The sequence below is a fragment of the Phalacrocorax carbo genome, chromosome 3 (genome assembly GCF_963921805.1).
Source record: "Phalacrocorax carbo chromosome 3, bPhaCar2.1, whole genome shotgun sequence".
In the NCBI taxonomy this organism is placed as follows: Eukaryota; Metazoa; Chordata; class Aves; order Suliformes; family Phalacrocoracidae; genus Phalacrocorax; species Phalacrocorax carbo.
The window spans coordinates 112370837-112397710 of NC_087515.1; the positions used below are offsets into that span (position 1 = coordinate 112370837).

The window sequence follows — 26874 nt, forward strand, 5'->3', positions numbered from 1 at the left end:
TTGAAGCACATAATCTGAACAGTTTTATTGTAGGAACACTCAATTGTGCACACTCAAAGAATGAACACAAACATGGAAGGTGTACCATCAGAAGCCTGCAAGGACGAGTAATATGTCCTTTTTCATATCCTGCCTAGCCAGGACACTAATAGGAGTTAAATATTTTCAAAAACCCACCAACATGGGAAACTAAGAGGTAGAGGTTTAGGAAAGACAAAAAAAAAAACCTTAAGTGACTAAGGGAGGGGGCAAAAAGGCAGAGCAACGTATTACTACAAAAGGCTCCAAAAATTGGGGGAAACAGTAATACTAAAAGCAGTCTAAGAACAACAGAAAGCAGATTATGATGTGGCAGCACACAAACTAACATTCCAGAGCAGGACAAATTCCTCTGTTTCTAAAAGTGTAGCTGGAATACTGTAACAATATGGTGACCATCAGCGAAAAAACACAGCAGGACAGTTTGGCGAATTCCAAGAGATTACAAAAAAAGAAGAGTATAACTTAGATGAGAAAATTTGCAAGCCATGGAAGAGTATCAAGAAATTGTCAATTTTTTCTTAGGTCATTATTAAGGTGAAGCCATTAGCTCAGTATATTTAGTTACTAAGAAGTCCACATGTCAGGTTACCTATGCAAGTTATCTGGGATATTTTCAAAAAATGCACATTGTTCAAAGATGAAATTATTTCATTTAAGAGCAGACTTTTTAAAAGTATGCACTAGATTTGAGAAAGACACTTCCAGCACAAGATGCCTACGTTTCAGTTTAGCCCTTAAGCGATTACATGGAATTGTTACAAGTCAACAGTAAGTGGTTTATAAAATGTAATTTTATTTAATGTTACTTTGCTGTTACAGAGGGCATAACATTTTCACAAGGCTTTTTTGGGACTACAATCAATGATTAGCAACACACAATAGTGGTCCAAACTCTCTAAATAACAATCACTGGACAAACTTGACACCTTCTCACATGTGCACAAACCTGCATGGAAAAGTACTAAATTTTATACTTGGACATGTGAACTTCAATTGGTTTTCCCATTCCAGTGTATTAAGAAATGACATGCACTTTAGTCTGCCAAGAAGCACTGCCTGTACTCCGGCAGTAACATGCTGCTTCTAATACATAGTAAAGTGAATACCAGGACTACAAAGGCAGGAGCGTAAGTGAACTTCCATCGGGAAGGGATATCAACTTAAACAGCAGCAACTGAAGATTAGGAGAAGCCCGTTTTTGAACACACAAGCTTCTGTATTACATGATACAGGAAGCAACTCAATTTGTCATTTTCCAAATGAGAAATGCTCAACTTGATCTTGCTTGATACTTCCATATTCCTACTGAAAAGAATACATGGTAGCATGTGAAAGTCAATTATGGAAAGGAAACCCTGCAGAATAAGAAGGGAATGTGGATAATTAAAAGCTATGTGGAACACTCTTTAGTTGCAATTAACTACATTTTCATATCTTACTGCATACAAAACACAGTCAACTGGCAGGAACTGGTTCAGACTTGTTTTTAAATACCAGGTACACTTTAGTCCGCTACATAAGTGTTTGGAAGTTACTTATGTTTATATGAAATGAAGCTATTAATACTTTTCTACAGCAGTAACCGCACACCAGGAAGGCCAGGACAAACACAAATCAAGGAATGGAGTTTTCCCAAAGCTGCAGTGTGAAAAGACTATAAATTGATTTCCATACACATGGATGGGTTTTCTTTGCTATAGGAAATCCAAGTGGAGCTATAAGGAATGGAGACGTGTAAAAAGGTTTCTTGAGAAGGGAAGGGAGAATGACGCCCCACGTGCAGTTTAGTTTTCTGCACCTTCTGCAGCATCACATTCTTCTCCTGCACTGTCTGATGTCCATAACTAGAAAGAAAAGAAAAACAGTGTCAGCTTTCAGAAGCGCGGCTTTACTTCCAAAAAGGGACCACTACGGGCTGTACAGACATGATAACAGCTTAGACGTAAGGATGTCTACAAAGTCCCGGTGTGTTGGATCTGCACAACCCTGGCTTCCAGTACTTGCTCAGAGAGAGGTATTTGGAACTAGTCCCCCACGCACAGGGCACAGCTAGTTATGCGCCCCAGGTACGCGAGGCAGAGCAGACAGTAGTCTAAACAGGCCCAGGCTTTTGTGCTTAATCGCGAGCTACATCACCCATCCCAGATCATTCAACAAGTCTGAATGGTAGTGTCACGAGTAACATTGATTTCAAAAGCAGTGGTCTGAATCCTGAAAGCGACGATTAACATTTTGGTTATTGAAGCTAAGCATTTTACAGTGCTAATAAGAGACTCTTCTACGAAAGGAGTGTTGCAAAATAATAAATGGTGCTGTAATTTTAAATGCAGTGAATATCCAGAGAGGATATTCCCTAAAAAACTGTCTTAGGTACATATTTTAATAGTACCTAGTGGTTCCATTAGGCACTTTTCTTAAACGGTTAATCATTATAATACGTACTCAAACATCACCTGATTTTGTTCTTAATGCATTGACATTCCACATCTTTTCTTTAAATGATAGTCAGGAAATTGAATAAAGCAGGCTGCACTGGATGTACAACAGGAAAGATGTTTTGTTTCTGGGGTAGTCATCAAAAAGTTTGATGAAGAATCCCTGATACTATTTTTTGACTCCTTGTCCTATCTTATATGTGAAGTTTGCTGAATGCACCTTCTCCCCCTCCACTGACAAAGCGAGCAAACACCGAGGAATGTGAGATCATCAAGCTGTTATTCTAGCTTACACAGCATGAAGTTGCTGACGTCAACTTACACTACATTCAGACTAAGTTATGAAATGGTATAGTAGGGTAAATAGCCTGAATCCGCACTATGTTTTGCGCTAGAGCAAAATAAGGGTTTTGTTTCATCACAAAGGAAATACATGGTTACAGAACTAGATAGCACGTAAAAAGGTAACTTACTGTTAGGTTGTCTCTAAGCAACTGCATGATGAGAGTACTGTCTTTGTATGAGTCTTCATTCAGTGTATCAAGTTCTGCAATAGCCTCATCAAACGCCTAGAATAATTAAACCATCTTTAGTCTTTCTATTAACTGATCATTAAACAACCAGAAGCTAAACCTATCAGTAAAGGTAGCTTAAAAAAAAAAAAATCACCATTAGAAGTTAGTGACCTGAATTGCTCTATTTGAAACAGAAGTATAATAAAGGCATAATAAAAGCTTGCCATGTTGCTGAAAATTTAAGTCACACTGTAAATACAGCCTGCTTGTAGCCCTTTAATCCCACTAACGATATGACCTTGGAAACCGCACACATTAAATAGGATCATTTCCTGCATAAACTCTAGGAAATAATAATTCATATTGTTTTAAGCATAAACTCTCTTCTACTCTCCCTGCAGGCATACAGAAGAAAAAAGTAACTTACTGTCTTTGCCAGTGTGCAGGCAAGCTCGGGATTGTTGAGAATCTCATAATAAAATACAGAGAAGTTAAGAGCTAGACCCAAGCGAATTGGATGTGTTGGCTGCATCTCCTTCTTGCTGATATCAAATGCCTCCTGATAAGCTCCCTGTGAGTTTTCTATTGTTTCTGTTGAAAGAATGAGAAACGTTAAGCAGTCATATCTTAAAAACAAAACAAAAACCAAAACCAAACCCCAACCAAACTTAAGTACTCCATTAGTAGGAGACTGAACAGTCCTCTATTTAAGCCTGCTCTTAGCGAAATGCTGCACTTACTTTAATCAAGGTAATGATTTTAAACCCATTTTAAGTACAGCTGCCACACTGACAAAACACAGGGAGCAAGTTAAGCTACTACAGAGCAAAGGTATTCAAGAGACAGATAAACACAGAGAAGTCAATAAATACAAACATCCAAGATGACTATATTACCTCAGTGGCTTTTGATACTTTAGGTACAAAAAGCCAATTGTGCATTACTTTTTCTACACAGCCCCTGCTTCATTCCTCACACAGGATGGACATGCTCATGTGAGGCAGGTGCACAGAATAAAGGCGGCTACTGTCTGTACAGCCCTACTTGTTCTTGAGGAAGTTTGGAAGGCATTTAGTGCATGTTCCTGAAAAACCGGAAGTCTGCCTCCAGAAATTGGGTGTAGACAGGTCAAGATAAACACACGCAAGGTCATGCCCAAAATAACTGGGAGAAATACCAGAGAGAAAGGAGGCTACCAGGCCAGAGTAAAAGTACTTTAAGAGTGCTACATATAGTCCAGTCCAGATTCTCTTCTGACAGACAACCAAAGGGCCAACAGTCACCCTAAACATTCCTGCAGAATGGAAGGAGACCACAGGAAGAGAAAGGCCATTGTCAGAACTCAGAATACAGCTCTCTGAGGGAGCTAATACCATAATTGCTCTAGAAAGTGCTTGAAAAAAAGAGTTTGGTAAGTAAAGTCTGTTAAGTGTCCAAAAGTCACAACACAGACTCGGGTTTTTCAGTATTTACACTGTAATGTGTGCTAATGCACTATTAATACGTTGGGAAAATGAGAAAAAGCAAAAAACCTAGCAAATGCAGGAATAAAATAGCTTGTAAGTATATAAAATATATTTGAAGCCAAGAAAATAAACAGATGATTAGAGGTGGAACATCAGAAGAGGTTCAAGTAAAACTCCTAGAAGTTTGCATACATGTTGTACTTGACTTCTCACATGGTGATACACTTAAGCTATAACTTCCCAGCAAAACATTAAGATCTGCTAGTAAGGTTATTAATCAGTCCCTCTTCTACAGTAAGCACCCATATCAGCATGCATAACTTTAAATGCAGTCTTTTTAGCCCAGATAAGCTGGCATTTCTCTGCTCAGATAAGCCCACAGATTTGTGACTGTTGCTTGAGACAAAATATAAATCAGATTATCTTTGTGAAAGCCAAAGACAAGTTGCCTCTGCTACACTTGGACCTGCTGTTGCCATTCGAATCAGACAAAGGGTTAAGAATTTCTGAATGCAGCTCATCATCAATGCAAAGACTTTTACTCCATTTTGTATATCTTTCAACTTAAATGGTCTTACAGTACAAGGAGATTAAGTGACTATCAGCTCTGCCCTCCCCCTTTGCAATTCAATCGGTTTAAACTCTCCAACCCCTCAGATACCGACTGTGCCCAGCCCAAAAGGACAGTCACTTCAGCACTCTGCCCACTCCAACAGTCCATTTCCTTTCTGTGTCACGGCATCACTCCAGGACTAATTTTAGTTTGTTGTGTAGAAATGTATCACCAGCCTATGCCCTACCAAGAGTTTTTAACATCACAACAGTATCTGGGCACCTTGCAAGACAGTTCTAATACTTATTTCAATACATCCTCTGAATAGGGGGTTAAAATCCTCCCCAGAAGAGCTTCCTGAGGCACTTACAACCACCTGTGCACATGTTCTGACTTCTAGGAACATTCCTTATTCTCAGGATCCCCGGTATCAAGTGACAGTACCAGCTGTGAAGTTTTCCAGGCCTTTTCTGCCTGATCCTAAAGGGCAAACTAAAATTACAGGGACAGTATTACCCCTGTGAACATCAACCATTCCAGAGTACAGCTCACACTCCTTTGGAGGGTGTACTGACGAGGTCATTTTGTTGCTTCTTTAGGTCGCTTAGGTGACCACCATGAAGTCTGCTTCACCCTGTAAAACTTACATATCAACAGGACTCCATCACAGAGTAAAAAAATGTTGCAGAGGTCTGTTTACTAAAATAAAGTTGGTGAGGAAGAGTAAAGAAATACACACAAAAAACATGAAGTATGTTAGCAGACCTTGACCTAAATTGTTTTCCAGAAGCTCTGAATAAGCATCATGGAACAACTATCCTGAAGTTTAGGGTAGGTGACAGAAACACCAGCTAAAATTCCCTGACATACTATGCTTAAGGCCTATTCAGAATTTTACTCTCCATCTATATGAACACTGGATATTTCCAACTGAAATGCACTTACTCCCACTCAGCTAACTCACATGAATTCAGAGCAAGATACCAGCACGTGTACTTCATTTACTATTCCCTTGCTCATGGTCCAAAACCGAAGTTCACTAGCTATTAAAGAACTAAAAACCACACGGTACTTACGTTTTCTGTCATCACCACAGGCAACCTCAGCAAGGTATCGGAAGTAGTCTCCCTTCATCTTCAGGTAGAATACCTTGCTCTCTGGATTAGTTGCATTAGCTATTAAATATTTGTCCAACAGCTCCTGAAACAACAACAAAACCAGACATTGACATATTACATACACTGTTGCAACTAAGTTAATTCTATTTTCCTTCATTCCAGAAAGTTTGGATGGACTCAAATGTTTGCTATGAGGAAAAAGGGGGTTTTACGTGCATTTTAGATAGATGCATGCATATTTAAACAAACTGTCTACAGGCACAAAGCTAGAGACCATATTAAGATGATCAGTCAGCCATCCGATCGGACTGCAGAAAAAGTAACAAGAAAAGGTTTACTGGCATATGGTTTCAGGACGAAGTTTAGTTTCAGGATATGTACTTCTCACTTCAAAAACGTTGTTACAAATGAGTAAGCTTTTACTAGAAAAATGAAACACTGCAGAAAGTTTCAAAGTCATTTATAAATAAGAACCTATTCCCACTTCACAAGAAAAACAGCTCTACTATTTTTTTTTTTATAAATTGCATCTGTTAGACTTGTAATAAGGAATCTCCAACCCGCCTACCAGAGAGATCTAAGGATTTGAACCCATCTAGTCGGTAGCCAGCCCCACCGAACTGTACCAGCCCTTTACAAGGCTGTAAAGTAACACCTGCTCCAGCATAGCAGGGAGGCATCCTTCGTGCCTGCCCTGCTGCTCTTGGGAATGGGAAGAGCTATACAGTGCTCTCTAGCACACCCTGAGCTGTGGCTAACATCACTTCCTTCTTCACAGCTCTCCTACCTGATAACCAGAGGGACAGTGAAAGGTTTACAAGCCTCCAGCAAGAGCAGATAAGTCTCTCCAAGGCTGCAAGGCCTCCTAGTCCTTCCAGGATAAGGGTGAGGGTGAAGGAGAGTAGTACAGCATTTTCCCCCCCAGCAAAGGGGGTGCTTCAGAGAACTGACAAGGAGAGAGCAAGCAGCTTCTGGCTGACCACCTTGTCCCTGAGCCTCGGCTATTTCACCCAACTAATTACCACGGCCAACCCATGTTCTCTGGAGTTGATGGAAGATGTGAATAAGCTCCAATAGACTCAAGGAAACCTCACAAGACTCAGAGCAATTTCACACTAAGAATTTAATTGATAAAGATCTGCATTCAGTTACTTGGAAAATAAACAGGTCATAAAACCAGCCAAAAGTTTCCACAAAGCTTGCAAACTGTGGCTAGTTAAGTCAGATTGGTTACAAGAACACGTATCCAAATTCATGAAGCAGCTACAAAGAAAATGTTTAAGGAACTGTAACCTTTCAGGGCAAAAATACCATAACATTTTAATTAGCAACTGTAGCATTATAATCAAAATGAGCTAATTTTAGACATAAACCTACTCCCTATGCATACCACCATACCATTATTACTTCCTTTAATAATGAACAGTAGCAGAGCAATACAGCTGAAAGTGGCTACTCATTCCAAGTCCATTTGAGGTGTTGGCAATTACTTTAAACAGACACCTGAGGTAAGGGACTTCCAATTGGGTGAAAACACACATTTTTGCATCCACACAGTGTGCTTGCCATGGATGTAATATTGCATATAGCTCCACAGACAAGCTTCCTTCAGAGATTCCCCCTACCAGGGCATTAAGAAATAATAACGAGTTACAAGCACTCTTATTACCACCCTAGAGAAAACAGCAGGAGGGTAAGATGATACCAAGCCTGACATATCCTTCCACTTACTGAATCAGAAACAGACATTTTTGGGACTTTTTGCAAGGCTGGAAGACCACTGCCAAAGACTACACACTGGCTAGTATGGCACAGGGATAAGCAGGGAATTTGTGTTAACAGTTTAACACAGTGAAGCATGCAAGGGCTTGAGCAAGCGTGTGGAATGGTACACTTCACTGGTGTTATGGTGAAAGCAGTAAAATCTTAGGTGTGTTTCAAAACAAGAGTTAAGACATAGTAGGCAGATGGGTAATACAACCCCACATTAATACCGTTATTTTGCATGACTCATTCCCATTTTAGAATGAGTTATTCCCACCCCACAGGTTTCTGCAACGAGAACTTCTTCACATTTTGGCTCAATGTTTTCCTGATGCTTTTCTCCTATGACAGATGTCAATGCCAGCCATAAAAGCACAACACTACACAAACCAAAGTCTCAGAGACGACAATGCAGTAACCTCAAGTTTAACACAGAAGTTTGATTTTACAAGAAACTGCTCAGAATGATAAAAGTTGACACATAATACACCTACGCTTAGAAAGGTTCCTTAAATCAGTCACGATCAAAGCGTTAACTACCAGCCTCTAAAGGCCATCCCAAGGTTAGGACTGCATTAAGTGGCAGAGATATGATTTATCCATGTGCTCAGATTAGATGTGAAAAAACTATGCCACAGTCTAAGGAGCACTGACCAGACAACCAAGAAAGATAAGTTGCATAGGTCTTTAAAGCAGATTTGACAAAACTGTATCTTTGATTTTTCTTTTAAATGCCGAAATAAAACTTTTCAAGATGTTACAACTACATCAACATGGGAACAAACAGGCATTTTTCTTTCATGCCTTCCAAAACCTAAGAATTTATTGTAAACTTAGTATGCAAAAAATATTACTGATCTTACTACAAAATTCTGTCTTTGGAGGCAGCTCGAGCAGTAGAGCACCATGTGTAACTGATGTGGCTTGCTTAAAATTTAAGGATACTAACACCCTGGAATCTACTGTATGCTAAATAGTGTTTACAGGAGAGCTTTAGGGTGTCTAATTTAAACTGAGCTTCAAACCTACATTCCCAAGGGCATTAATGCCCACTTTGGGTTGGTTTTTTTTTTTTGGGGTGGGGTTTTTTTTTTGGTAGGCCACACTCCTTCCAGGAGCACAAAAGGATTCTGTCCCGGCCCCAGCCCTACTGCAAGTATGTAGCGCTGCAGCCTGTGTGTCAGTGCATCCTTGAAGTGCTGCCTTCACTATGCAGGTTTGCAAAACAGTGGATCTGTGCAGATTTCTGAGAAACTTAGAGCAAAAAGTGCATGTTGGGAAGGAACTCTTGTTTTTCAGACAGCAAGGAGTGGGTTATTTACACTGCTTTATTTCCTAGACACTCACAACACACTAGGTTGGCGGAGCTGAGCTGCCCAAGCAGCAGGTCTCACCCCCAGTTCAACTCAAGGGCCTCCTAATCCTTGCCACAGCACATGAGAAGTGGGAAGTCTGCGCCTCTATCTGCTAGGGTGGAGCGTCCTCATTCTGGACTTCACGTATCCGGTTTTGGGTTTTTTGTTTTGGTTTAGTTGTTTTTTTTTTAAATAGCCTTAAATGGAACAAGATCTCATGTATGAATTATGTAGGATAGAACGGAATACAAATAGACTTTGAGTAAATCTAATTATTGATCTATCCAGACATTATCTTTCAAATCAATAATGTATTTGATACTCTTAGCAAGCCATTCATCTCAGGACATCATCATCATTTCTTGGAAGGCATCTCACCCTCCCTCTAACAGACAAAAGGTTGGCAGGGCAGTGAGAACAGACAGCACAATAAGCTAAATGATTTACTTTACACTGCTGTGAGTCAGTAATAGCCACGAGAACTCAAGATTTCCTATGTGTCCTCTCTCCCTCCCCACTTGGGCTTTTCTACCTTTCCATCAGACACCAATTAGCCAGGAAGCCTCATTTTAAACATCAGCTGATAGTAAGTAAAATGAATACAGGCAGCCTGAGCAATGAAGCACACCTCAGCCAACTTCAACATTTACTATGATCAGTTTTACCTACAGAGAGTCAGGCACCACCACAGGTACGACTCAGTGATGAAGCCAGCCAATACAGTAGACTGCCACCCATTTTCACATACAGCGAACATGCCCATCACTTTTTTTTTGGTCAGAGAAAGTTTTGGATCAAAATACAGTTGCCACCATCATTAAGAACTGTGACTGTTCTTACCACCTTCTAAACCAAGACCTGAACAACCAGCAATTACACGCTCTACAACATCAAACATACCTCAGACGCTGCCACGAGAAGCCACACGACGTTCGAGGTGCTGGCCACAGGCCTGCCCTCTTAGTGGGTGACTCTCAGAACCACTAGCAGTATGAAGACTCAGAGGTCTGTCCTCAAGCCAGACCCTTTGTGTCCCGGTGTGGTCGGATTAGAACAGGCTTGCACTGTGACAGTTTGTGGTTGGTATCTGCTACTTCCCACACACAGATACATTATTCTCAAGTGGTCTGCTGGCCCTCCTGTAGCGTGACAGGATTTCCCACACCACCTCTCATTAGCATTGCTCATCCACCTCAATTTATTTCTACCCGCTTGCCATCCTAAAAGCATCATATCTTACATATGATATTCTTTTCCCCTTTTACAGAAGGCAAGCTTATTTATCAATTGAAGTGATGCCAGCAACAAAGGGGTACTGGTCCCTGGAACATATCACAACTGCCTGAAGGAGCCATGGGGAGCAAGCTAGGAGCCTGGCAGCAATCCACTTCTTCCCCCTTTAAAGTTGAAATTTTTTTAAATTTTTCTCTCCATCAGCAGATTTATTCCTTTAAGGCCAAGAGAAAGTTATATTTCAATTGCCTTTTGGATCCTTCTCCAGTTTTACTCTTTCAAAACTGACTAACTGTCCTTTCCCCTCTGCTTAAGCAGGAACAAGGGTTGAACTTGTGGTTATAGTATCAGACCATCACAGTTAACCTGAGCCAGAAATATTAAGTTTAATTCACCTGCTCTCATCACTTCCCCATTGTTTCAGCTTTATGAAAAGCAAGCCCTGAAGGAATATGCCAGCCATACTTGGAGTGCATGATACAGACACAGAAGCTCCCTGAAGACACAGCTCCTTCGTAATTGTTTGTTTTGTATGCATCCAGCCAGCCTCTCCTTAAATACACCACACGCACGTCCCCTGCAACTCGTGTATCAGTCCCACTCCACATGTGCCTTCTGTCACCTGTTTTCATGACAACTCCCTCTTTTAAAAGCTGACATCACAACAGAAAGTCCCACCAAACTCCCACATCTAAACCTATTTTAAAAAGCAAGCCTGAGACATCAAGTTCAACTGCAGAGTACACTAAATACTTTCTGTACTATTTAACTATGTGGTAGGTTCAAGTGGCAGAAAAACACCACCATTATCTGATCTGTGCTGTTCTCTCTTCCCACGTATTCAGCTATAAAGAATCTTCACACCAAAGATGAATTAAAAACAATCTTGAATATCAAATTGACCTTTGAGCTGCCTTCAGCACTTGCCCCATTTAGCATTGGACTTCAATAAGAAAAGCAAATACACAAGTCTTTGCATATATTCCAGTACCATTAGCTAACAGATATATTTTTCACAATCATCTGTTCAATACCAGAGGATGAACATGAAACAGGTCAGCTCCAGAGATTACCTACTGATCACAAGTAGTTTAAAGTCAATTTTCAAGGCAAGCTAAAGATATCACATGTCTAGGTACCCACAGAAGTTCTCAATGTGGTGAACTGAAGTAACTCAAAACATTTACAATGCCACCATCACTCAGACATCAACACCTATGACATGTTTGGGTCACATCACCAGCATCAAGTTATTTAATGTTATGCTATTAAAAGACTGATCTACATTGCCATTTGCATTTCTCACCAACTCGGTATATCATTATTTTTGCTCCACCAGAAGGAAGAAAACCAACATAAAAGCAACCATCATAAGCAGCAATGCTTTCCAAAAGTTTGCCCCCCATAAATATAAACTGGTTAAGTTGCTGCATGATCTTTAGCAAGGAAGAGTGTGCCAATGTTCAAAATTGCTGGCACGGAGTTTTGTGAGTACAGTCGATATAAAGCTTGATTAAGTCAGACTGTTTCAGCAATATTCTTGGGCCTAAGGCCCATATATCTTACTTTAACTTGTTTAAAACCCCTATTCCAACATAATCTTCAGCTTTTAGGCTATGATTTTAAATGTTATTCTTTAAAAGCAAACATTGTAACAGTTTGTGGGACATAACTTGTATTTGCAGGTTTTAATTTAAGACACAGACCTCTGCTGGGCTGTAACCCGTATGACACAAAAAGCATCTAAAGAAAAAAAAAATACAACAGAATCATAGAATCACAGAATCATTAAGGTTGGAAAAGACCTCTAGGATCATCAAGTCCAACTGTCAACCCAACACTACCATGTCTCCTAAACCATGCCCTGAAGTGCCACATCTACTTGTCTTTTAAATACCTCCAGGGATGGCGACTCCACCACCTCTCTGGGCAACCTCTTCCAATGCCTGGCTGCTCTCTCAGTAAAGAAATTCTTCCTAATATCCAATCTAAACCTCCCCTGACACAGCTTGAAGCCATTCCCTCCTGTTCTATCAGTAGTGATCTGGGAAAAGAAATCAACATCCACCTTGCTACAGCCTCCTTTCAGGTAGTTGTAAATTCCTGTATTACTCTTTTTTATAGTATAACTCTTTTTTGATGCAAGACCAAACTAATCAATATGAATGTATGTTATATTAAAAAAATTATATATTCCTCCTCACCACATATTGAAAAAAGCTCAATGTTAAGAAAAAAGAAAACAGACCAGCTTGAACTTCAAATCAACTGCTCAGAAGCTCTCTGCTGTCCAAGTGCCCATCAGACCTGCCAGCAAGGCAGTGCTACCATTCCATTGGGTACTGATTTTCACAGGTCTTACACAGACTGGATTGAGTTTTATTGCTGTTTCCTAGGTGTTCCTTCCCTTCCTGAGCCAATACTGAATGTTCCCTATTTTGAGCTTTTAAGTGCTTTGGGTTTTTTTTGTTGTGGGTCTTTTTTTAAATGGAGTATTGAAGCTAGCCACCAGAACAGATGTTACACGGGTGACAGCAAGTAACTCTTCTTACTTAACATTGTACTTGCCTACAACAGCGTACACTTATCGACCAAACCCCACAGAACCTAATCATCACATGCAAGTGAAGAAACTGTTTCAAAATAAACCTATTTTGAGACAAGGTTCCTTAAAAATAATGCACATGCACAGAGTGCACATCAACACCACTTTTTTTAGCAAGTCAACTCACCACGTCACAGTCCCATCTAGAAGATGAGCAGCTTGCATCCAGCAGGCACGCTATGCGATGTGTGTGACACTACATAAATTCAGCCACAGCTGCAGCATGCAAAATACTTGGAAAAATTCTTCAACCTCAACTATTTCTGAAGGCCCATCCAGCTCCAATATGAGAAAACACACCTACAAGCAGCATACAGGGAAACAGTTTCCGCCCTAAATGTGGTCAAAAAGTAAAGCTAAGAAGTTGGTGAGGCAGCTCAGACCAACATGTTCCCTTAATATAATTGTTAAATGTGAATTTAAACACATGAAATGTGCCTAAGTGTTTGACAGCACAGATGACTGGTGTAGGCTCAGACCTTTCAATAAGGCTTCTACTCACAAATGACTGCCTGTTTTAATCATCTAGTAAGTTGAGAAGTCTTAATACCAATTATTTCAAGTATAATCAGTCATTCCAAAGTCCACAGTATGACTCACTGCAACCTAAGTGTGTTTTAACATTCAGTGGTTGTTTTCTTGACAGGAAAGGGAGAGTCCCCTACTGCAACAGTAAGATCACTTTACTCTCAAAAGTGTAGTTCAGCAGAAATAAGTTCTTCATCCTTCTGGATTCAAGCTCTATGCATCAGCTCCTTTCGGGAGAACATTAAATAGTTTTCATATAGACCCCTTAAGACCATTAGTATTTCAGTTTATATATTGAGGAAAATATGTGAATGCCTTTCCAGTAATGGCATGATCTTAAAACGACCTGACAAAGCACTGTCAAAAGCAGAGACAAACGTACCTGGCATGGAAATGGAGAGGGTGACCTAATTCGTCTTTTCCATTTGGTTCTGAGTCTTTGTCTACATAGTTTTAAAAACTGGCAGTCAATATTTAGGATTGGCCCCGAATGAAGTATCTGGAATCCCACTTAACAGATGCATTGGAAGCCTGAGCTGCAGCACATCTGCCCACACTATTCCCACCTGGGGTTGAGATTAATTTCATCTAGGATCTACATCCACTGCTTACATTTCTCCTAAAACAAGAAGTTAGAAGTTCTGTGGTCCCCAAAGAACTGTGTAAGCCAGGAACCAGAAGTGTGTGGAAATGCAAGTTCTCCTTTCTATAGGTTTTAATCAGAAAAAAAAAAGAACAATACGGTGAAAGTCAAAGAATTATTCAAGTTTTTATGAAAGAGCCTAAACTTTTCCAGTTTCTCCCACCAAATGTAGAAGTAAGGCTTAAAACACCGAACAAAAAACCCAAGCAAAAAAAAAAAAACCTCGCCCCAAGTCATTCCCCCTTTCAATAATTAGCAATTTTTGCTGAACTAATGGCCATACAACACAGCCAAAAGCTTTCAGGAAAATTTTTTTGGTATCAGACAGATTTATCTCAAATTAATTCTAACATTCTTCCATGACTGCATTTTCCATATTTCTAATTCCTCAAAATACTTCAAGTGTTATTTTCCTCTTAGTAAAAATGCTTTACTGACATAAAATTCTTCCTTTCAGAATCCTGACTACTTAAAAGTTTCTTCCAACGCCCTCTATTTGTGACCTTCCATAATATGACAGAATCAAAAAAAGTCAAAATTTGCATTTAAAAATATTTCTATGCTCTGCAGCTACAAAAGCCCTGAAGGCATGACTAAATGACTGGCTGAGATATATCTAGACTAACAATACTTAAAACGAACAGCAGCACAGAGGGGTTACGTGGGTTGAAGGTACGTTGCCCTTGTGCAAATAACTGATTTTTTAAAGCCAGCCTTTCATGATAATAAACAAACTCTGGGGGGCCTAGAAGTTTTACTTGTTTCAGTTCTGCTCTCTGGGGGCCCTACAATCATCGAAATCCAGAGAGGTAATGAAACAGATGCACTTTCTTCCCATTGCTTAGTGCGGCTGGAAGAGCTGTTTGCATTGTCCAACTTCACCTTGAAGGAAACCCAGCCATGTATTATTTCATTCAGTCTATTAGGAGTGTGCCAGTAATTTGTTATTCCCCAAACGAGACAACCTACAACAATGAAGTCTAACCTTTAAGTCACAAAAACTGGAAGCCACCACTTCAGATAACCTTGTTATAAAAATTTCTCAAAGCAAGTGAGCCTTGACTTTCTCACTAAGGCCCTGCTACCTACTTCCATTTAAAACAATTTCTGCTTACAAGAATTTTGCGAAATGTTTTCAACTTCACAACAGAACTTCCTGAAGAAGTTTTATCCAGGAAAAATGAGGCTGTCAGTCTGATAAGAGTCTATGTAGTGTATTTAGAAAATTTATTCCCAGAGCAAGTAGAAAGTTTTGTTTCCAGAGCCTAACATGACTCCTATTATCCAACTACTTCAGTGGATGGATTGTATAAATTAAAAGGACAGAATAAAGATTGCTAGGGCAAGGAATAAACCTTTATCAATATCAGAAACTGGTGAATCAAATCCTCGATTCCTTTAACAAATTAAGAAAAAGGCACAAGGAAAAATCAAAGCTAATTTAGGACTTTCTAGTTCATAGGTCTGTATATCTGATGTTTTGGTGGGTGCACAGAACCACAGGATGTGAAACTTGGCACTTCTATTATTTTCACTGCCTCCTCTGTCTAAGCACCCCGTTCACATGAACTGTTACTCAGATGTACAGAGGGAACTAGCAAATTACAATCTTACAAGTCAGCTGTGTGCTTAGCTGGAATATTCTGATGTTGGTTCCAGCACCCTGGGAAGCAGAAAGGATGAGGAGGAACCCGTAAACATCTGGCCAATGAACTCGGTAGAGGTATATGGAGTAAGTGCCACAAACGCCGTGTTCAAGAACAGTCTTACTTACCTTACCTAGTTAGTCTGTGATAAAATTAGCTTCAAGTTTATTGTCAAGTAAAAAAAGCACTTAAAACACAAACAGCAAGTAACACCTAGGGGCACTAGGCCCATCATTCCAAAGACCAAGAACATAAAACTAAAAAAGGAGTAAGATATAAGAAAACATTGATTAATCAAGCACCCACCTTCACCTACCAAAATTACAAAGAAAAGTATATCCATGTGCTTTTACCAGCCCTCCCCCTACCACTTTCCTCACTACCTTCCTCTGAAAACCAAGTATTCGCCATTACTGAAAACAGAACACCAAGCTTCTGCACCCATACAGAAATTGGTCCAACCTACTGCTTTAATAATGTGCTAAACAATCCCTATTTGTGCCATCACAAAGAAATCAACCACTAATAACCTTCAAGCTCGAGTGTGTGCTTTCCTCACCAAGTTTTCTCTCTCTGATGTACAGGCTTCTATGTTTTACTTCCAAGAGGCATCTATCGTATTCGTATCTAAGGAAGTAGAAATGCCTGCGAGACAACTGTCTAGCAGGTAAGCATGACAGTGACTTGCAAAATCTGTTAAAAGCTTCACTGCATTAGCAGAAAACCAGAACTTGTGCCTTTGTTGTCCAGTTCTACCTAGTGAGCACATCCTACTTTCTCAAGAGCACCAAACCAGCAAATGTCCTCTGGGAAATTTAATAATTTTAGATGCACAAGTGGACTGAGGTATAGTACAGACAAAGCTCTAATAGCCTTGACTACAACCAGTCTGGTTAATGTATAGCTTAACCTCATTAAAAAATGGGTTTGACACTGGAGATTGGGGCAGCCAAAGCTTCATCTTTCTCAACAGCTGGTCACCTGAATCGGTATTACAATTGTGTATTTTCAGTTACTCCACATCCTGCTTCTCACAGGATGTTAACATTCAGGACAGGCCTTTCACACCTGTTAGGAGCTATGACTTTGCATAAATGCAATTCTCTGGTAGTAATTTCTTAGAAGCTTAAGAACAGACAAGCCATTGATCTTCAGGCTTTTCTACTTTCAACTGAAATGTCAACCCTATTTTCAGCTTTACCTCAACATGGAGATATCCATGCAAATCACATCAGTGATCTAAACTCACCCCAGCAGCTTCTAAAAAAGGAAATGACACTGCACACACAACACAGTGGCGCAAGTTTTCAGAACTTCAGACAGAATACCTTGCTGCTGTTTACCTTGTATCCTTCACTAGCTTGCCTGTATGTTTTAGAAATTCAGGACCCAGTTGCAGGGGGAGGTGGCAGCAAGCAATGACTGCATGGGATGGAGGCACCAGCTACCATCAGAATCCCTTGAACTATTTGTAGTTAGGCTTTAACAGTTTTCAGCCACTTCAAGAACCTCAGGGCATTGCAGGCTTTGTTTCTGCAAGTGGGAGTCCTTTCTTAGAAATGGATTCAGTTTTCCTTGTGCAGAAGTGTAGTGTTCCAGCAGCAGATTCTAACAAAGGGCAAAAACTGATGTAAGAAGAGAAGGTACAGCTATGAATAAGCCAAGTTCAGATCATGAATTTAAATTTCAAGAATCTTAAACTAGAAAAGATTCACGCATTAAGTTCCACAATTCTTATCACAAACACACTGACATTTGCTAGAAGTTGTGCTAAGAACACAAAGGAGAATCAGCTGTCTCCCCACATCTTACCTTTTATCAGAAAGATGACTGTTACTCCAAAATAAAACATTCATTTAACATTCACTCCGCAATTCTGGATTTGCCAAGAAGTAACATTCCCAACCTAAGGTCTGACTTTCAGTCATAAAGTAGCTATTCCTTTTAGTCAAGTTACTTAAAAAGGATGAGTCAATAGCATTTGCTTTAATTTACAAAAGGCAAAAAACAATACTTTAAACACTGTCCCAACCACTATGGGGACAACTAATTCAAGTCCAAAAGTAGTATTAATGTGATTATTACAACTGACCTTCAGAGTAAAACTGCATCCTATTAGCCTCCAATGTCAAAAGACTGTAATATCCTTCTACTCAGATGCTCATTTCACCTCTACAACACTGCATAATCTCTGGCCCTTCACAGGAAATAGGAAAGCAGACAAAAAGGATTGACAAGACATGCATCTCTAGTAAATTGTTTATACAGCAGCATCAAGTTGATACTTACTGAATCTGCCAACTTTCTGTTGGCATCAAAGTTTATTACACATGGCATGTATAAATAAAAAAAAAGATTTCTGTTTTCTGTAGGCCAAAGGTAACAGAAGGGAAAAAACAGGGCTATGGTCAAAGCTTATTCATTATCTGACAGCAGATATTTTAGGTGACACGAGGAATCTACTTGCTACTGCAAGAAAATACCAACTTCATTGTCCGTGAAGCTATGAACTTGTGCTGTTGAAAAAAGCTGCTCTGAACATTACCTTCTAGGACAGGGATTTTTGGTTTGTTTATTTTTAAGTTATTAGCTTTAGAACTAAATCTACAAAATGGATAAAAATCAGAAGTGGACATAGATTTCTACCCTTGGTTTTATTAGCATTTATTTTTTCTTAATTATGCAAAGCAGAAGTAGTAACAACTTTGCAACCTGGCGGGGGGGGAGGGGGGAGGAAGGAAGGAAGGGGGAGCTGGCAAGAGCAACACACTAATACATGCTTTCAACAATTAACACTGCAGTCTCACAGATCAAACACTTACAAACATACTCTCAACGTTAAGACAGTAAAAATTGAAACAAGATACACCTTACAGCTCAAGACTATTTCACTGCAGGCACTACTGCAGGGCACAGAAAAGAATCAACAGCACAAGTAGTGTCACTGTTGGTCAGTTTTAGAGGTTCATGATGCCTTCGCTTATTTCTAGAAAAACTGGCCAACATGGGGCTGACAGAGTGATGTAAAACTGCTGACAGAGGGCATAATAAAAGCAGATGTTTGGGAACAACTGAAAAGCCTCATATATGTAAGTTTTCAATGCAAAAACTTTAAAAAGCGCCTATTAAAATAAACTTTTAAGTTCCAGCTAGAGACATAAGGAGTAAGTAACCATGAGGATACAGTTGTTTCCAAGCCCTAATGATTTTAGCCATTCCGTCTTCAACAAGTTTTAAACTGTGGATAAGTTGTTATCAAATCTCACCTCTATTGCTCTATGAAGAGCTCCAACATCAGGACCTACAAACTGAACATATGTGGAGCACTACCAAATGCACAAGGAAGAATGTTCAAGTTGCAGGTGAAGAGTGAACTGCTTCCAAGCAAGCGCTGATGACCTTCCTTCCTTTACGCTAGCTCTCTCTCTAAAGGACCAAGGAGCTTGAATGCAACACAAGTTATCACTATGCAAAGGGACTTAGACTCTCAAAGAACCCAGCAGTTTGATCTGCTCCCCCAGAGAAGTTCCAATTCAAAAGTCACCTTTTTGAAAATCTGATGTCACTAAACAGCAGGGTGTATATCTATTAAAGCATTAGTCTTATATTCTACATTCCATCCTTGAAGTTTCACACATTATTTCACTAATTATGTGAAAGTTGCTGCTACACCCATCCCTTCTACATTATCTAGTATCCCTTTCTTGAAACCACTCAGAGAATATAAACATGAACTTTGTGCTCAGACAGTATATGAAACAGAATAGTTCACCTTTACCTTGAAAAAAAGTTAAGTTGCCAACCTCTTTCTTTAATAAAGTGCAAGACAGTTTCAAGAACAGTTTCGACTATGATTCATAAGGCGTGATTCAACATTAATTCTCTGTATTACCAAATAATTAATCAATACAGGGGCTTCAATAAAACCTCCTAGCATACCTTTCAAATAAAACATTTGTGCAAGTTGTTTGACAAAGTCATACCATTTCTTTGTTAAAGGGCCATTCTCACCTGAAAGACCAGTCATAAAATTAACAGCTAAAAAGGGTTTGGGTCACATCTACTCCTACTTGCAAGACAGGCGGTTAAAGAAATGTCTTCGCTGCTTGGCATGAGATGGAATATCTTACTGTGACCACTGATGGTGGTTGTACACGAATTAGTAAAAGTTTTATTTTTATTTATGTCTTTATCTATCTATATAGATCTCAACATAAATTTAATCACCACTAGAGTACAAGCATCCCAATTAAGTTCCTTATCAAACCACACCCTAAAAATACCTTACTTAATTGGCTTCAGGCATTCTTTACTTTTTTTGATGTAACTGCAGATTCAGCGTTGCTGCCTTTTTAATAAAAAAACTGCAGTATTTTGTAATGTTAGCACAAGGATTTCTAAATTAAGGTTTCTACAACAGCAGATACACTTCATTTTGAAAAGCTGTGCCATACCAGTAATAAAAAATAAACCTTCTGAAAAAAAAAAATGTTAGTAGTATGACTAACAGCAGTCACACTCCACCCAACACATCCACCCTAGCTAAATCCAAATACTCCAGATGACAAGCAACCTTTCCACACTACTTGCCAGCAGTTTTCAGTTTAGCTGCCTTCCTACAATTAAAAAAAGCATCTCAGATTCAACTGAAGAGATCTAAAAAAGCTACAAGCAGTTATTATAGTATTAGTAAAAAGAAATTATCATACAAAGAAGAAGGAGTCAAAACCACTTTGTGGCTCAGCTTTAGGAAACCCGTTCTTTGTAGTGCCTGCACACTGAGAGTTCCAACCTCTCAGATGCTGACTCATGGATCATAGGAGTAGTAGATGGAGGAGGAAAGGCAGAGAAGCAGAGCAGAACGTAACTGCACACGGCCCTCAAAGGAAGAGTAAAAAACAGAAGGCTTGCAGCAGATAGCTGACATCTCCTACCAAAGGAAAGCACAACTTTGCCAGCAGGGCAGAACAGGAAAAGCATGCACAGCTGTAGGTTTCGGTCTTTGCTACTTCCTGCTGCCTTCCAGGCGAGAAGGGGAGAGTAGCCAACCAGGCCATTGCTGAGAACAGAGAAAGACTAGAATACAGAGAAAAATTCAGCTAGCGCAAGAAGAGCTTGTTTTCCCTACATCAGAGGTTTGTGTCAGCACAGCTACCAGATTACCTGCTGTTCACCATCTGATGCAACTGGAATAATTTCAGTATAGACTCTGCATGAAATGGCTTTATTGTTCAGAGATGTTCAATCTCCCTGGGGAAGCACAAGCTCCTTGTCACAATAGCACAGCAACCAGACACAGGAACTAGATTTGGTAGAAGGACTGAGAAGTTAAAAAGTCTGAGGAGTGAGCTTTATGTTGAGGTCCCAAGAAGTTAGTTCTGAACTGGGGGGCACCGAGTAGAGGAGCTCAAGAGGAGTGACAACAGCATGAATGCTGGCACTCTTGTCACACAGGTTCTAGTGAAACCGTTGCCACAGGAAATGGGAATCTGTGAAAATGATGTGACTTGTGTACAGCACTAAGGTGAAAGTTTTACAACTTAACTACCCAGGTAATGGTAGAAACAGCTTCTTTGGAAGACATGGACTCTTAAATGTGTTAAGGAAATAATATATTAGCTTAATGAATCAGTTAAGTGATTTTCAAGCAAAGGTAACTCATTTTGACTGATTTAGGTAATAAAAGTAAAAAAATAAAAAAATAAAAAACCCAAAACCCTAGACAGCAGCATGCAAGGAAGCACATAGGTATTTTCAGCACAATCCAAAGAAGTATTCCTTTGTACATGAGCCAGAACACTTAATCAAGGAGCAAATTCAGTTACTTCCAAACCAGTCAGCTTTAAATTTGGGCCTCCTAAACCAATCTAGGATACATTTACCTCAAAATTGTTTATTTCCTTATAGACTTGCTTCTTCCTGTTCTCATTTTAGCAATACCAGACACCAAAAAAAAAAAGTAACTAAGGGGAACAAATAAACCACTGAAGATTATCAGCCACACAATTACTACTGCATTACATGCAGCTTCCTGCAGCCACAGCTCCCTGGTCATGTAGAACAGGGTCCTGCAGCCTGCACGGTGCTGGCACACATCTCTTCAGCTCCCACTACAGTGCAGCACAGTTTCGCTATTGATAGCATCTGGAATTCTGCTGCCTGTACAGAAATGTATTCCTGGGCTTGAGGTGTCATGCCAGTCTTCACACCTTAGCTTTACATTATTCCATAATTACTTCAAATTCATCTTAAAGATTCCCCTGAGAAGTCAGCTTGAATATGACAAAGCCAATTTCTACGTCTCCATCTCCTACCTTCAATATAGGTGTCTTGCTTCATAAAATCATATTTTATATTAACAAAAAATCCTCAGTGTCTCTCAAAGACCCCTTGAGAGTATTTTTCTTCAAGAGAAGTAAACGAAATGCACACCCAGTTACTTTAAATGCTTTAACAGCTTATTAGCTCTGATCTGAAAAAAAATTAAGCTGTTTTCTCATTTTCTTTCCAGCTTACTTTATGAATAGATAAGCTTACTAACCACAGCAAACAGGCACGAGGCTAGATTTTCAACATCTCTGCAATTACCTAGCGCAATACTGCACATGGATCACTCCATCCAAAAATGTACTCCAAATACACACTGAATTTCGAGTGTGTATCTCAAATACCTCTACACATATGGGGCCCATAGCATAGTGCAGATGATCTTCCTCCTCACAGTAACTCACATAAGAGTTGCAGAAGTTACTGCACTGACTTCCCCTACCCCAGCACCATACTTTGTACGATATTCCCTAGTCAAGTTCCCAGTCTTACTCCCTAGTAGAGCAGCACACATGAATAGCGTACTTCTTTCCCTTAAAAAAAAAAAAAGGAAGAAAAAAAAAGTCCCCACTCACCAGCACAGTGGTGCAGATGGACCTGAGCTCAGACTCCACCTTCTCCCGATAGTCCTTGATAAGCTGCATCTTCTTGTCACTGGTGTCCGTCTTCTGCTCAATGCTAGAGATGACCCTCCAGGCAGAGCGCCGTCCCCCCACTACGTTCTTGTAGGCCACTGAGAGCAGGTTGCGCTCCTCGTTGGACAGCTCAGCACCTTGCTCAGTTACTGCCTTCATGCAGGTGGCCATATCATCGTAGCGCTCAGCTTGCTCAGCCAGCTTGGCTTTCTGGATCAACTCGGTCTTATCCATGGTGGCTGGCAGTGGGGCAAGAGCAGTATAGTAGCAAAAGCAGGAGAAGCTGGGGGTATCACGCTATTGACACAAGCGCACACCTCAAAACCTGCCAGAAGGAAGATGGTAACCATGATGCTAGGGTAAAACACTACAGAACACGACCTTATGCCACCCCTTGCAACCCACCAAAAGCAAGGATCACAGTAAGCCTCATCTCCCCTTCCCCATCTCTAGGTGTTTCTTGTGGGGAGACGGGCTGCAGCATCCTGCCTTTCTGCACAGGGCTAAGGGGAGAGGCACTCATCTCAAGGGTCCACCCCTAGGGAAGCCATGACCTAGAAACCCAACTGAGGAAGGCATGCTTGGCACTAGCCAAGGGACGGCAGCCGTAAGACCAAGCGCTGGAAATAGCTATTTTTCCATGAAAGCAGACTTTTTGTCCTCACCCTGCTTTTCTTCCTTGCCTTACGTGAATGTATTAATATACTGCCTATCGGCGACCTGGAGAAGGATGCCCGTCAACACCGAACCTGGGGAGCCTTGACCAAAGCCCTTCCCCCATGTGCCACAAGCCCTGTAAGGCGAGAACCGAGGAAAGGCGGATGCCAAAGCCGGGGCAGGCAGGAAAAAATATAAATAACGAAGGGAGGGAGAGAAGCTGGTCCCTGGGGAGGCAAGGAAGGGGTTAATCCCCGGGGCCAGCGGAGCGGGCTCGGGACCCGCCTCCCCCAGGCACCCGCGCTCCGCGGGGCCGGGGCAGCCCGGGGCGACCGGGGCGGGGCGGCCCGGGGACCAGGCCGGCTTCGCCTCCTGGCGGCGGGGCGCGGCGGGGCCCGGGCCTGCCCCCGGCGGGAGTGGCCGCGGCCCCAGCCCCGGGACGGCGGTCGGCGGGGGGCGCGGCGGCCACGGCCCCGGCCCGGCGGTGGGTGGGGTCTGGGCCCCAGGGAAGGCGGGGGGCTGGTGGCGGCCGCGTTCCCGGGGAGGGCGGGGGGCGCCGGGGAGGGAGGGCGGGCGATGGGCGCTTCCCCCCGCGGCGGCGGGGCAGAAAGGGGAAGCGAAATGGCGGCCTGCCTGGCTGCGCCTCTCACTCCCCGCGGCCGCCGAGCGCTCCACGCCGCCATCACAAAATGGAGGACGAGGCGGCGGCGGCAGAGCGGCGGCAACGGGCGGGCGGGTGGGGGAGCGGGACCCGCCCCCGCCGCCGGGACGCGGCATCGCGCTCACCTGAGTCCGCTGCGCTAGGCCGGGCGGCGGGCGGCACCCGATGGGCTGCCTGGCTCGGGGCTGTGGCGGAGAGAAAGAGCCGCTCCCGTCTCCGGCGAGAGGCAGCGCTAAAGGGCGTTGGCACGGACAAGCCTACCCGCTGCTCGGCCCGCGCCCACGCCGCCAATCGCAGCCCGCCTGCCGGCCCGGCTCCGCCCCTCCGCCCTCCGCCGACCAATCGGAAAGGAGCGCGCCGCCGCGGGGGCGAGCGCGGGCAGGGCACAAGCTCGGTTGGCCCGTGGGCTGCGGCTGGGGCCACGGGGTTTCCTCCAATTAGATCCAGGGTGAGATGACGTCACTGTCGCCATGGTGATGCTGCTACAACCCCCCCCCCCCCCCCCCCCATCCCCCGCCGCCCCCCTGCTCCCGTTCCCCGGCAGCCGGGCCCGGCCGCGGCCCGGCCCGGGGCGGTGCGGGGGCGGCCGGGAGCTCCCGGATGGGAGGCGCCGGCCGAGGTGGTGGCGGCGGGGCAGCGGAGTGGCGCGGTCCCGCCGCGCAGCACGGCGGCCCTTCGGGCGGGAGCGGGGCGGCGAGCCCGGCCCGGCTGCACCTGAGGTGGCCCGGGCGGGGCGGGAGGAGCGGGCACGGCCGGCTCCGGGGCGGCTGCGGGGGGCGAAGTCCGCCTTCCCGCGGCCGGGGAGGAGGGGGGCCCTGCGCGGCCTGCCGCCCCTCCCGCTGCGCCCCGGCCCGGGGAGGGGGCGGCAGGAGGGCACCGGGCGCCGCGCCCGGCACTGGGGGTTTTCCCCAACTGCAGGTTCTCAAAAGCCATTTCCAAGTTACCGTGGCTGCGCCTGCCCCCGTGCCCGGGGTGACGGGGCAGTGTGCCCGAGGAGCTGGTGCTCCCCAGGCCCCGCGCGTTTCACATACGCAACAATTGACATATTGACTCCTTTTCCCCCCCTCTTGATTTCACCTTAATTTTCAAGCAGAGATGTGTTGGACACAGACTGGAATTTTAGGTCCACGCTATGACGTGCACATATAAAATGTTACCCATCTATGGGCAGATAAACGTGAGGCACCCATTGCCATTTGTGTGTGCAAACCGCTGGCAGAGTGGGTGCGTGATTTGTCTGCGCTCATGCCACCTTAAGTCTCGGAGGATGTGGTAAGGACATGGTGGGTTCGTGCTGCCTCTCCCAGTGTTCAGCATACAAAATCCAGGGGTGGATCAAATGCATCTGGCCTGTCAGGGCTCAGGCTGGTTGGGGTTCGCCGACGTCTTTGTGCAGTACCAAGTCTCTGCGTGAAGCGATGAGATTTCTCACCTTTGGTTTCACCATCACCAAATATAGTCATGCTGAGGAACTTCAGCATCCAGATGGGATGATGAATTCTCTGAATCAACCCCAGGATGTTATTGTCTCAACTCGTAAAACTCTTGATCTGTGTTTGGGCTGGGACTGGGATTATATATGTGCAAATGGGATCAATGCTGTGAATGAGCCACTCTCTCTGTCATTTGAGTTTGGGAAGCATTTATGTCATTATATAAAAGGACCTACTGGAAGGACCTCCTTCACTGATTCCCTTCAAAAAGGGGGAAGATATTAGAATTAGCCTCATACAATTTAGATCACACCTCTCTCCCACCTACTGAGAGATTGCATTAAGAAATGCAGAACCATCTTAAAAGTTGGGAAGTGCTGGGCATAGCATGTCTGTGTGCATAGAGCTGTGAGATGGATCCAGACTTAACTGCACCCATGATGTAGAGTCTGATAACGTATGTGCGGAGCAGCTGTGTGGCCTATGGGTCCGGCTTCAGACCTACAGTGTGCTGCAGCTGCTTGCTTTTCAGGTTTGGGGCTTGTGGGATTATGTGATTTAAGACTGCACCATGGTATGGTTTTTAATTACATAGCCATAAGCTCGTTTTCCCCAGAGGAACCCTATTGCTGAGTAGGAATGATGTTCTTTGGGGAGCTTTTATGAGAGGAAGCTCAAATAATTTGTTGTGTTTAGTTTAGCAAAATAAAGGTTAAGAGGAGATTTGATGTTGTCTCGAAAGGAGAGTAAACGACAAATGAAGTGGATGTAGAATTGTTATTTAAATGGAAGATGAATGTGTGCAAAAAGGACATTAACTAATTTAGATTGTGAATTAGAAGATTTGGAATTTCCAGAGGAATGAGGCTGTGGAACAACTTCCCTCTGCTGAGGGCAGGAAGCCCATCCGCTTTGAAAGTGGAGCCTGATCAATTTATAAAAGTGCTTATGTGATGTAGTTGCCTGAGATAGCAGGAGACTAAATTCCAGAAGCTTTCCAATCCTGTGTTTCCATTTAATGTTTCTTTTATTGCTTATTCCATGTATAATTTAATGTACAGTTTACTGCATAGCATTATCCTTCATTGAATAAAAAAAATTAATTTCCTTTAGAGCATTTCAGGAGTGCTGTCATCCTACTAGCCATTAAAGACCTTACCCTTGTCACACCATTATGAAATGGTTGGTATTATCTTGTCTTATGGCCAGGAAATGAAAAATATCAACACTTCTGGATACCTATGTGGAGAAATGTAAG

At 42.5% G+C, this 26874-nt stretch overlaps 1 protein-coding gene across 1 annotated transcript; it reads right to left on the bottom strand.

Annotated features, from left to right (window-relative positions):
• On the bottom strand, positions 1 to 24465 carry YWHAQ (tyrosine 3-monooxygenase/tryptophan 5-monooxygenase activation protein theta). The gene is made up of 6 exons (XM_064448023.1): positions 24309 to 24465; positions 22806 to 23190; positions 6088 to 6211; positions 3420 to 3583; positions 2951 to 3046; positions 1 to 1886 (listed from the first exon to the last, which is right to left on the bottom strand). The coding sequence occupies exons 2-6, from the start codon at positions 23097 to 23099 to the stop codon at positions 1827 to 1829; spliced, it is 738 nt and encodes a 245-aa protein (XP_064304093.1). The 5' UTR covers positions 23100 to 23190; positions 24309 to 24465; the 3' UTR covers positions 1 to 1826.
• Positions 24466 to 26874: the final 2409 nt, after the last annotated feature.

Coding starts and splice junctions, on each gene's coding strand:
- YWHAQ (XM_064448023.1), bottom strand. CDS start 23,099: ATGGATAAGACCGAGTTGATCCAGAAAGCCAAGCTGGCTGAGCAAGCT. Junction 3,584..6,087: donor CTGTGGTGATGACAGAAAAC/GTAAGTACCGTG, acceptor TTCTTTCAACAG/AAACAATAGAAAACTCACAG. Junction 1,887..2,950: donor TGCTTAGAGACAACCTAACA/GTAAGTTACCTT, acceptor TTTTCTTTCTAG/TTATGGACATCAGACAGTGC.